Source organism: Sinocyclocheilus anshuiensis, unplaced genomic scaffold (assembly GCF_001515605.1).
Source record: "Sinocyclocheilus anshuiensis isolate Anshui unplaced genomic scaffold, SAMN03320099.WGS_v1.1 scaffold311, whole genome shotgun sequence".
Taxonomy (NCBI): domain Eukaryota; kingdom Metazoa; phylum Chordata; class Actinopteri; order Cypriniformes; family Cyprinidae; genus Sinocyclocheilus; species Sinocyclocheilus anshuiensis.
This window is the reverse complement of record NW_015549606.1, coordinates 1,820,703-1,834,133: the sequence shown is the minus strand read 5'-3', so window position 1 is coordinate 1,834,133 and position 13,431 is coordinate 1,820,703. Positions and strand designations below refer to the sequence as shown.

The 13,431-nt window shown below is 37.4% G+C and overlaps 1 protein-coding gene across 1 annotated transcript in view; it reads left to right on the top strand.

Annotated features, from left to right (window-relative positions):
• The window catches only part of LOC107659003 (VWFA and cache domain-containing protein 1-like), an 89,495-nt gene that overhangs the window by 21,383 nt on the left and 54,681 nt on the right, over positions 1-13,431 (top strand). The window contains exon 2 of the mRNA XM_016447766.1: positions 12,936-12,998. Coding sequence (XP_016303252.1) covers positions 12,936-12,998 — 63 coding nt within the window. The remainder of the gene's footprint in view (positions 1-12,935; positions 12,999-13,431) is intronic.

Genomic DNA, 13,431 nt, shown 5'->3' with positions numbered 1-13,431 from the left:
GGATATCGTCCTCTTTTGGAAGGTCAAACAAAGTAGTTTCGCTTTCACAACAAAACACACAGTGCCTTCACGACATGGCAGCGGCGGCAACAATACTACAGCGAAAATAAAAGTTACGCCTTCTTTCTTTGCGTGAACATTTGGGCGGCGTTATGCAAATCTTCCCACACAGTGACGTACACATGTGGGGGTGTGTTAGAATGAGCCGTTTTAGGTAGGCGTGGTTGACTCTTAACTTTTATAAAGAATATCTCTTTGGATTTGAGACTTTAGTCTTTGCAACTTTACAGATCTTCTTTATGCACCAAGAGCTTGTAACACTCCACAGAGAAAGGAAAAATTGAAATCGCATCATATAACCCCTTTAAATACCCAAATTTAGCTTTTTACTGTTTTGTCTTGCTTTTCAAAGAAAAAATCAATTACAAAACAACAATTTAAAAATAATTACTTAACACTGAACATTTCTTAACATTCTAGCAGACATTATACCAACAAAGCACAATTTAATTGAAAAAGTTAGTAAAAAAATTTTGGGGGGTAATTTTTGAGACCCCCTTCTTGAATCGGGCATGCATTTTTTTTACTGTGCAAATAAATGCAGCCTTGCTGAGCAGAAGAGAATTCTTTTAAAACAGAAAATATTTCAGATCCCATAGATACAAATCCACAGATTTGAGCACTATGTGTGAATGTTATAATAAATATATTAATATAGCTGTTATTATTATCATTATTATTGTCCTACTTTTTTATTTTATTTTACAGAACTACAGTAATATTACAATACTAATGTTTATGAATGTTGATGGAGCTTTTATTTTGGCCGAAACCCCCAGGAAGACCTCAGTGCTTCTTTTTATTGACAACAGCAGATTTATAAATGATTCTCATTAAGAATTTGAGAAGATGTTTGTTGCACATAGGCCTAGGCGATAAAACGGTATCGATATTTATCGACGGTACACCTTCTTCGATAACGATATAAACAATGTTGATATAGTGCACGATATAGTCACATGCTATGAGTGACGCAGACAGCACACACGAACATGAGGGCTGTGCCTGCCTGTGATGAGGAGCTTGTGAGTAAAGAATGAATATTAGTCGAATTTAAAATAAACATTTGCATTTGAATGCAAAAATAGTACAATTGAATGTTAGGTGTGCGTCAGGGAGCGTCATCAGTGGAGCACGTGATGCGGTGATGATGCAAGTGACGTTGTAGTTTAATGTTTTGTTAGTCTAGCCCACGAGACGCACAGTTGCTGCGTTATTCATTCAAAATATTAGAGAAATATAGAAGCTCAATGCGGAGAAGATCTTGATTAGGTTAAAACCGAAACCAAGCCATTCACACAGAACGCATATTCAGCGCATTTTCTAGACGGACAAATATGACTGCTGCACTCGCGTCTCACACAAGAGATGTATAGAAAGCCATGCAAAGTTAAAACAGTTTACACTTCGCAAATTTGTGGAGGTTTATTCCTTTTCACTGCATCTCACTGCATTTCACATCATCTTTTTAAAGGCAATCTGTGTGATGGGCAATTCGACTCTTTGTATTAAGCAATGCATAAAAACCTGATGCTGTTTTGTTCATAATTGTTTATGCAATTTACAGAATTATATTTGATTTATATGTTAATTTAGATGTAATACAAGTTTCTTTATAGACTATTACTTCCTTGCGTTGAACATTTAAAATGTGCTGCATTATTTTACTCATTGCGCCCTTCTGTGGCCTCGGGAAACAAGCCAAAAGTTTAACCTATTTAATCTGCATATAAAACATTAGAAATTAGATATTTGTTTAATTTTTATTTTGTTTTTGACTGTTAAAACAAAAAAAATATTTGTTGTTTGCCTCAATAAATTGAGTTAATTTAAAAATACAGTGGTTAAATGTATGTGCATTTTTTTCTATTGCTCTTTGTTTTAAAAAAAGGTTATAAAAAATGTCAATAATTATCGATACCGAATGATATGAAACATTATATCGTTGATACATTTTTCGCCCAGCCCTAGTTGCACGTATCACATTGTCACATCCATGCCTTGTAAAAATTCATAAAATGTTACTAAGCAACTGACGAGTAACAACAGTGCAGATTTTCCTCGCCCTTTGGACTTGAATGGATATGAATACATGTAATTTGTGCGTGTATTAGAAAACAACATTCTGCAGTTTATTTACTAATTGTTTAAGGCCATTTCGCGATTTCAATCATCATACAGTAACCAGCAACAGCCACCCCTTCCTCTTCTCATCGGAGACATGCGATGCAGTTCTAAACAGTCTCTGGCTGTCGGTGCTTGTAATGATTTTTGCATCTTTCTCTGACAGTTTTACATGTTTCCACACTGCTGACATGTTTGCTGCATTAGCGCGTGCATCTATTTGATCATGTCACGTCATTGTTCGGTACAATTTATTCGGTCTTCTCACTTATTTGGCCGAACACCAAAAGAGCTTTTTTGGCTATTTTCGGCCGAACAATTTCGGTTGCCGAACATTCGGTGCATCCCTACTAAAATGCCTAAATTACATTACTTCATAATTTGCAAAAACAGGTACTTTACACAGGTATACCTTTTTATGTGCTGTGCATATTGGATCTTGTAAGCCTGCAGCGATGGCTGTACGCAGAAATTCAAGGTAATAAAACACTCGGCCTCTCAACTGTTGTCATTGTTATTTGGGCCCCCTTCACATGTGGAAACCATTATATCCTGTCTGCTGGACTGAAAAAAAAAAACAGGGCTGCCGCGAGAATCTGCAAGAGAATCCGCTCTGTGACCTGGTCTCTCAACGGGCCCCTCGGTGTTTGCACAAAGAGGTTTTGTTATTGTAGGACCCCAGGCTCTGTCGGCCCCTCCACTGACACTCAGTCTCTCTCTCGGTGGAGGGGCAGCCTAAAACATAAGATTAGCCTAGAGCGGATCAAGAACCCACTGGCGTAAGGTGTGTTATCTCTGTAGGTGATTTATCTCCACGTTCTAAGTTGAGTGAGGCCCAGTGTATATCCCCGTTCAAACAGTATTTTGATGCTGGATGTATTAAAAGATTCTTTTATAGTAATACTACACTTTTTTTTCCCTCAAGAAGACATCCCAGACAGTCATCAGACTAAGCTGAACTACACATGGTCCAAGACCTTGAAAGTATATGAATGCAATGTTTTGTCTGTGCTAGTAGTGCGTAACTGTGGAAACCAAAGTCCTTTTTGCGCCAGCCTTATACAGTGTCATTACTTCAGTTCTGATGGTCAGATAAGTTTGAGAAGTTTTGGTATTAAAGAACCCATTAAAACAAATAACGCTCCATTAACCTGATAACTCGGTGAGCTTATAAATGCAGTCCACCCATATATGCTCACATGTGGAACTCATTTTGCACTCACTCTCTTTTCTCGTCCACCCAACCCCCTCACAAACACACACACACACACACACACACACACTTCAGTTTATTCACTGCTAATGTGAAACATGTTAGCTGCACTTCAGTATCTGTTAAGACCCTTTTTTTCTAACAATATTGATGAATGTGCGCGAGAAAAACGTAGAAGTTACAACATTTCTGACAAATATCTAGGGTTGGGTATCAATTGGGGTTTTTACCATACCAGTGCCAAATCGATACTTTTAAAATGGTACCGGTGCCTGAACCAATACTTAAAAAAAAAAAAGAGCCACAAAAAAAAAAAAAGCTTGATAACATTAAAGAACATTACAAATATTTAAAATAATTATACATAGCATTCACATGCTCCTCGGATGCTCTCATTTCCAGAGTTGTGCTTCCCTTACTCTAAGGCTAATAAATGTATTTTACGATCTGGGTCATTAAAACAATATTTAATACAAAACCACACATAATGTTTCTACTGTATCTCTGTCAATCACTCTGATATTTAGTTAAAATGAGTGAATTGACTGAGTGCTGTCTGTCACTGTCTTTAAATCAGTTCTGTGAATGTATGCCACATGCATTGTAATATGTTTTATGTTAAATATTACATTTTCAAATGAAAATAGCAACATGATCGTTTTATAAAGTATGCGTTCATATGTGTTAAGGGCTAGATTTTCGCTGGAGGAAACAGCTGTGGTATGATGAGGGGTGGACGCAGCGAATACTTTACAGTAGATGGGAAACCGATTGCTCCCTCGTGACCTTTTGTAAACTGTATTTATGACAAAGAACTGCACAGATACAGATATTATAACAATCTATCGATAAACACACACCTTGTGTCCTCTGTTTCTGTTTGAGTCCGCTCGCACTGCGCCGCCGCGGTCTGCAGATAGAAGAGCGCGCTGAAATACGGGGAGGAGATGAAGTACACACACCTTGTGTCCTCTGTTTCTGTTTGAGTCCGCTCGCACTGCGCCGCCGCGGTCTGCAGATAGAAGAGCGCGCTGAAAGACGGGGAGGAGATGAAGTCTGCCGCCGTTTTCATATGAAATTTAAAGGGGACTGACTCTGTGGCGATCACAAATTTGTGTACAGTTTATGGAGCTAATCGCTATAGCCCCGCTAAAAATGGCCTAGCGATGCCCATGCTTCTTACGTCCATTTCGGAGAACCAGGACAAATAGCCTATTTCAATCGATTGCTCAGGCATTTAAGTGGCACCGAAATCTGCGTTCTGATTCGGTTCTAGTACATACCGGTTACATAGGTAGGCCTACCGGTACCATATTGGCACCGGGTTTCGTTACCCAACCCTACAAACATCTGACTTTTGACATATCTTTAAACTGGACATTTTCTTGACTGTTTGTTGTAAGAACCAGTTTTATTAGGAGTTTGGTAATAAAATACAATTATTATTATTATTATTATTACTGGTCTTACTCATGTGTAATTTGATTAGGTATGCCAGAATAAAGAAACCTACATGCATATATTGAGACAGAAAACATTCAGTAGACAAAAATAATAATAATGCTAAATTAAATGATAAATAATTAAATATTGTTATTTCGTTAAATTGTGTAAATCTAATGGCAACAATGGCTGTTTGGTTGAAATTGTTTTGCTTGTTTAAAAATATATATAGGCCTATTTTAGAGCAACTACATAAATATCAATATAAATATCTTTTAAAATGTGTAATATTGATGTAATTTATATTTCTTAATACTATATAGTTATATTTCTTAATCCTAGATGTTATTGAATGATATTCATAAACCATGGTATTTGCAGTATATAATGTCCAATACACTGCAATAATACCATGGTACTCTTTCATCAGTGGGGAATCAAAATTTGAGTTATCTGTAGCTCTGTGGTTCAATCTATAGTACGTTTTCAGTATTCATTTGTCAGTTAATGTTACATTCAAATTGCTTTTTGGTTCTTGCCAGTGTGTTTATTAAGCATTTCTGCATATTCGGTGCAGATGTAGAGTGCTGCCTTGTCTCTGGCTCATCCTTAGAAAACTGGGAGAGGGTGAGAGGGAGATGGGGGAAAACACATCAGAGGGCAGGGAAGGATGCCTCATTCTAGAGCAGAAGCCTTTGTAGGGAGAGTTTGAGCGTGGGGGAGGGAGGAAGGGGGCGAGCGGGGTACCTGCGGCAGGAAATCGCAATAGCATCCCAGACTGGCTTCTGTTGTCTGTGCTTTCATCTTCTCTGTTTGTACCCAGATTCCCCTGTCGCTGCCGCAGCAGCTAGGTGTTGTCAGCTGCAGAGAGTAAATATGGGATTTCAAGTCAGATTACTTGTCAGTTACTCTCATAAAACACATTTATTTGAAGGCAATTTTCAGTAGGCCTACATCCAGAAAAAACAATCAGTTGAGCAAATAATTGAAAATAAAATGACATACAAGAGGTAAATTAAGGTCATAATGAATTCATTGGGACGTTTGAGCATATAACAATTTTAAATCAGTTACTACAGTATAAAAATTACAATTGAATTTAGTTTTACAAAATGTATACGTGATGAGGTAAAAATGCAACAAGTTATAGTGCTAATGACATTTAATATTGTTTCCCTGTTTTTATTGTGAAATTGTATGCATGGATTTGCAGTCAGGAATTTGCTTTAGATGACATTTGTTTTTGATAGCAGCAATCAGGGTTGCCAGGTCCGCTTTCCTGCGGTTCTCCCCTCTGATGGGGGTCCCGTCTGTTGTAACTGTGTTCTGGGGGTTGAGGGGAGATCGCTTTAACCCGCAGCAACAGTGTAAAAGTAGTCCAATTCCATGGTAAAACCACTGACATGGCAACCCTGGCAGCAATAGATATCTTAAAATTAAATTTTTATTATTTACTCACCCTCATGTTGTTCCAAAACTTACAGGACTTTACTTTTTCCATAGAAAAACAAAAGAAAACATTTTGAAACATGTCTTAGTTGTTCTGTCCATAAAATGAAAGTCAATGGGTCCAATTTGCTTTTTGTTACAATGTTAAAGAATATTTCAACAGTTTTGTCCATATAATGAAAGCTCATTATGGACAAAACAATTGAAATATTCTTCAAAATATCTCATTTTGTGCTCCACAGATGGCATGAGGGTGAAAAGAAAGGACAGATTTTTCATTTTGGGAACTGTCCCTGTCATATTTCTTTATCATATTTCACATCCCTCATGACTGATGAACAATCTTGAAGTCAACTTAAAACGATAATGCTAAATAACCTATTTAATTATTTTTCCTAATCTTTAAAATGTATCCACTTGTTTTTCCTCTGAAACAGCATTTCTTGTCCAATGACATCACTTGGATAGCCACCACATGATCAAATATTTGTTTTAGCAAACTATTTCATTGTGTGACCTTATTATTTTATGTAACGCCCACTTTTGCTCATCAAATAAGTTACAGATTAATAAAATTTAAGTCCTGACCTATATTTTTTCGTTGATTGTTATGTTTATGATTTGCAAATGTCAATTTACCTTAGAGCAAAAACGCATTACTGCTCTTTAACCTATATCTTTACTGCAGTGGTAAGGGATGGTCAGTCCAATGATTTAGACCTTGTAGGCCTAAAGAGAGGATTACGGCACCTTTTCTGCTCATTGTGTTGTGTGAGCACACCCTTTCACTCCCTTGTACAATCCCAAATTAATGAGGATTAGCTGGATGGGCTCTGGCCTTTGAAGATGACTGAATTGCTAATAGGTTTATGCCCCTTCATTGCCCCATTTTAATGGAAATGCTGCCGAGCATCAACGCCGCGGCTCCAGTGTTATTCCGCTCCCACAGCGCATCAGCTGTTTCCTCAACCAATGCCTGGAAACTTTACGGAAGAGCATGTGCAGTTAAAATCCAATAAGCTCATCTGTGCCCATTAGCTTTGCGCAACTGCTACGAGGTATGCAGAGAATGACAGAGCACTTTTCTGTTTGTGTATTGAAATATGGACATGACTTATGGGTTTCATTCCTTAGGTGGAGGCAATTATTGTTAAGTGGCTGCTTTTAGGCTGAGGGAGACGGCAATCTTGATATAATAAACCACCCTGCAGAGGGCTTGGTTTTAGTCAATCTCCCTGGCCGTGCCTCTGTTGAAGGGAGTGCCGAAGCCTTGACAAGCCTGGATCAAAGACAGCATGAGGTTTAGTCATTCCAGACATCTATTCAACTGCAGTCAAGATTAACCCTGGGGTTGACAAGATTGATAACCGCCCTGGACACCAAATTCTGAGCCAAAGCAGCTGCACATAGGCCTCTTTGTCCCCACTCAGTTGAACAGCGGTATGTTATTGCTTAAAATCCTATAGCTTGTCATTCATTTTAATGTCAACTTGTCTGCGAGGATTAGACGGTGGATAGTCCAAATTTGGAGAGGGCTTGAAGAGTCTCTCGTTGATTTGTAAAGTTCAGGCACTGAGTATTGCTGGTGGCATAGCTTGATGCTACTCTATTTCTTTCTGTTGTTGCAGGGCTACAGACCAAGACTAAAGTGGTTACAGATGTGACTAAACAATTGCAACAATAATTTAAATTCTAGTCACCGTTGGTGACAGTTGAGAAGTCTTTGCTTGCATCCATATCATCAGTTTTGTCATATTAACTCTCTAAAGTGGTAGTTCTCAAACAGGGGGCTTCAAGATAACTTAAAAGTATTTAAAATAAGACAAAACAAGAACTATGATTACCACGATCTTGAAAAACCTAGATATTTGATACAGCCTAATTTAAAAAAAATGATTTCTAGACTTAGGAAAATTCATGTAAATTAATTAAATCTTTTAACCCTGTGAGCATTTTTTTTTTAATTTCCAGTTATGCCAAGCTCTGAAATTTCTCATCCAGAAAATCACAAACAAGTAGAAAAGTCATGGGGACTAAAAATATTTTTGTGGAGTATTGGTAACAAAAATACTGCCTTAACGTTTTGATTTTGATTTAGAGGACTCAAAAAGATTCACAAGACACACACCATTTTGAACTTGTTTGTGAGTTTACGATTTAAATCAAACTCATTTGTGAATAATTTAGAGTTGTCATAGACTTCATTAAACGTGAAGTCTTTTTTCAGCGACGTCCTATTCAAAATAATCTGGGAGCCTTTACTGTGATTAGACATGTGCCAGTATTTGGTAATGCGATATATCACGGTAATGAATATGCACACTATTGTTATTGTGGGCACTTCAAAATACCGTGAATAATTATTTATTACAAATTATTCAGATTTTGTGAATGCATTTTAAGAATATTTTCTAGGGGTGCTCCGATCAGGATTTTTGAGGCTGATCACCGATCGCCGATCACAGAAAGCAGTATCTGCCGATACCGATCACCGATACCGATCTTTTTAAAGCCTTCTTTTTATCATTTATAACTATTTATAGTGATACTCCAATCAGAATTTTTAGACATTTATTCAGGGCCTGAATTTCATTTTTGAAAATGGGGGGGAATTCTCCTCATAGGTGTCTCTTGTGAGAGGAGAAGCAGCTTTCACACAATATTTACTGCAAACAATGCGCTGTTACTTTAATTCAGTGCTTGCAGCGCAGCAAAAATAGACTCGGTGTGGAAACGATCTCTGCACTGATACAGACGCGCCGTTCCTGGAACGCACTGCAGGACCGCAACCGTGTGCAGTGAATGCTTTAATCCGTTGACATGAGCGCGGAAAAAATAAGCACCACGTATGCACTGCAAACGGAGTAATGTGAACCTGGCATTATGTGTGTGCGCTGCGAGTGCGAGTGTGCATGAGCGCACGGTCCCCAGGAGAGCGCGCGAGCGCTGAATGGTTAAACACTGGCAAGAATTAAAAAGAAATGCAATTTATAAACTTTAGTAACGATGTGACACTGCCTCGCAAGTGACAATTCCTGTCAACTGTGCAGCATGCAGCTCACTTATAGACAGACGCGATGTGGTGATTTGAAACCATTTGCATATTTTGAGAGAGAAAGAGTGAGAGTGAGAGCGCGTGCGCGGTGATTCACTCACCTTGTTTGTGAAATTACGTCTCACACAAAGTTTTCAAATGACTTTGACAAAAGACAAAAGACTTTTTAAAAGTTATTTAATGAAATAGCATTATAATTATTTTACCCGCACCGGACAGAGACTGAGATGGTGCCGCTGCATGTTGTGCCAAACCTCTCACAGCAGCGTCATCAGCTTGAGATCGGTTTTTTGACATGGGCCTTTTTAGAGACCGCCGATCGATCATCCCAACGTGATTATCGGCCGATTGTGATCGGTAGCCGATCAATCGGAGCGCCGCTAATATTTTCCCCATCAAGTGGTTACAGTGCGCAACACCGCTGTATGCTGCGTGAAAGACGCGGGAGCACTCTCATGTAAACAAGCACGGATGAGAAGCGCATGGCGGAACACATGAAAGACGCTCTGGATGAAAGCGCACATTCACTCTCCGACAGCAGATGGCGCTAAACTGCAGAAATGCAGCCGTTACCCCGGAAACCCCATAAACAAAGCAGCTGCACTACTTTCTAAAATGTATTTAAATGGTTTAAACAGCCATTCAGATTTTTGTTTTCACAGTGGTGTTCATCACAGCACCAAATACTTCAATATTTAGACTCACTAGGTCATATGATGCGATTTGAGCACCAATAATGTACAGTATGTGGAAAATAATGTGTTTTTTTAACCTTAAACCGCGTAAACACATTGCATTACATCAAATACACAAAATAATGTTCTTTTTAGCAACATCATATGACCCCTTTAATAGGCTATTTATTTTCAAACTTTTTTACATTTTAATTTAGACTACAACGTGCCCTAGATATTGTTTGAAAAAGTTTAGATTCTTTGTTGTTTGGTCACACTTTAGGCTACATTAAAGCTCTGTTAGTTAACATTAGTTAATTAATTAGTTAACATAAACTGCCAATGAAAAATTTTTCTAAACATTCATTAATCTTAGGTAATTTCAATATTTAATAACACGTTAAAATCAAAATGTGCAACTGTGTTATTTAATGAAACAGTTGTGTTTTTTTAACAAAGATTAAAAACTTCAGTAGCAAATGTAGCTATTGCTCATTATTAATTGTAACTTTTTAATTAATTTTAATTTTAACTTAAGTTTAACTAATGAGATCATATTATAAAGTGTTACTTATTGGTCTTTATAATTATTTTGCACTTTAATCTGTGAATTTTTTTTTACTTTATGCATTTTTTTGTGTATTACTTTATTGTACACTATGTAAAGGTTCAGTTCTTTCTGTCATAAGAAAAAAGTTATTAAAGCTGTTATAGTTTGACAACACTTTTTTTGCAACTAAATTTCAACACCGTGATAATACCGTATACCGTGATAAAAGCATTAGCAATTAATTGCAACATGAAAATTTCATACCATCATATGCCTAAACTGTGATATATACTTCAGTTTATGAAACTTAAGATGCATATTCACATACACAAAACATTCAAGTCTTTTACAAAAAACAGTCACTGTTTAGTGCGGTTGAATAGACTGTAAGGGAAACTTTAGGTGAAATGCTGGAACCATAAGAATAGTGTAGCGCCCTGTGTTTTTTTTTTTTTTTTCAGTTTTCTTACCTCAAAGACCTTCCTCTCAAGAGTTTTCACGTTTGTTGAGAGGGTTCTCAAGTTACAAGCTGCGAAATTCCTCTTTGGCCTGGGTAAAGCTGTGAAAGCCATCGGAGCAGTTCGAAAAACAAATCCACCACACCGGGGAAAGACCCACGCTGGTGCCCGGTGTGCTATTTGTGTTTGTGCCTGTGTTTATTTTACAAGAAGGGTCTGAAATGACAAGCTTCTTCTTTCACTTAGTTTTCCACAGCTTCTGTGTCTGGAGCTTTATTCACAAAGGTGGGGCTCATCCATACATCACCCACAGTTTGTTTTGCTTTTTATAAACATGCACTCGTGATGAAATTCCAGGCCTTAGGTGAGTGTGGACATGTGCCCGTTTCATCATCTTTAATGTGGGTGACCACCCTGACCTCAGACATATTACACACTGACTAAAAGAGTTTCTTCTCTTCTTAAGTGTTAAAGATCATCAGTTCTCCTGATGGTGAGTGATTTTTTGGACGGGGTGGGAATCCATCAAGTTGTTATGACACATTCCGCAGCGATATTCCGTGTCAGGATTGTCATGGTAATGAGGCGCGCAAAGAGCAAATATAGTCATTGTGAGGAACTGTTGAGCTTGTAGGATATTTTTGAAGGTTTACAATGGTAAGGTGTAGACATAGAAATATTTAATTTTCCATAGCTCATTTAGCCCGGAATTAGGAGGCTTACACGAAACGTCTGCAGTCGTATTTAAGCAAATGTTTGGTGAGCTTTTGTGCAGTATGTAATGTAATTATTGGCTTTAGATGTATATCTAGTGTTTGTGTCTACGATGAGCATCATGTTGGAAAAACATGTGGTGCAATTGTACATTTAGGTAAAAGGTACTAGATGAAACTTGAAATCCACCTGAAGCCTATGATTTCTGGAAAGTTCTCTAGGAATTTTGCCACCAAAGGAATCACCCAGTGTACTTTCAGTAATAAGGAGATCACAGTTTTGAAAGAAAAATATAATTAGTATAATTATCATCAGTTATTCACATAAGCATAATGTTTGAAGGGAAGCTACTTTGAACCTGTAGCTTGCTAAACTAAAAGCTACAGTAACACTTTAGTATAGGGACCAATTCTCACTATTAACTAGTTCCTTATTAGCATGCCTGTTGTTAACATAGTGGCTGTTTATTAGTACTTACAAAACACATATTCTCCATGACCATATTCTACATCTCTAATCCCATATCCAATACCTAAATTAACAATTTCCTTACTAACTATTAATAAGCAGAAAATTAGGAGTTTACTGAGGCAAAAGTCATAGTTAGCCTAATTGTTGGACCTGAAAATAAAGTGTGACCAAAGCGATAATATATTTCATAACTCAACTGTAAAACATGTACAGTATAATTTGTATAACTGAGTTGAAAACCTTGTGGTGAATATTTATAGTTAAATGTTTCACAATAAGTAATACTGAAATACTGAATCGTTGTTGAAATCGTGTTTCAGTTTGGCAGTCAGTGAATCAGTGAGTTGTTTTTAATTGATTCTTTCGAATTAACTGATTTACTAGAATGAATCAGACTTTTGAGAGAGAATGTTTAGCAACTTTGCTGTGAAGTTGTGTTTGCAAGACAATGTAACCTTAAAAACAGTGTTTTGTTTTGCTGCATCTTGGAAAAAAGTAGCTAATTCCTGGAAAACTGTTTTACACTATTTTGAACTCAACTGAGCTACTATCACACTACTGAAAAATTACCAGAAAAGTAATTAACCAAAAGTCCTGGTGCATACGGATAAATTCTACCAGATATTCTACCTGTCATTGCCATTTTCTTCCTTGTTTCAGTCTAGCAGTTCCTTACTTTTATTTGTCAGCTTTCAGCAACTGTTGTCTCTTCTTTTCCACACAGAGAATCTTCAACTCCTTTGTGTACTCGGAGAAGACTTCAAATGGTGAAACAGAGGTGCAACAGGTGAGTTACTCATCATCATCCCTTGATACTGAGTGAGTGCTCTGTGTGTGTGTGTGTGTGGTCTAGAGGGGCAAAGGACACCCATTAAAATTCTGCAGTTGCTGTCTGCTGTCTTTGAAGCCATCTTTGTGCTTTCTACGGCTGAAACACTAATTCCAACCTCTATTGACTGTGCTGTGTCCTTCCAAAACAAGCTCTAGAGAAATGAGAAGATGGTTGCTCATGCTTTAGCTCTTTCTAACATAAATGCTTTTGGCCCAAGATCAAAACTCTCTGATTAGAAACCATTTTAAAGCTCTGTGGTATTAGGAGAAGAGTTTGTTTAATTACAAACATGCCTGTCTGTCAATATGGATAACATTTAAAGGGGTCATATGATGCTGCTAAAAAGAACATTATTTTGTGTATTTGGTGTAATGAAATGTGTTTATGC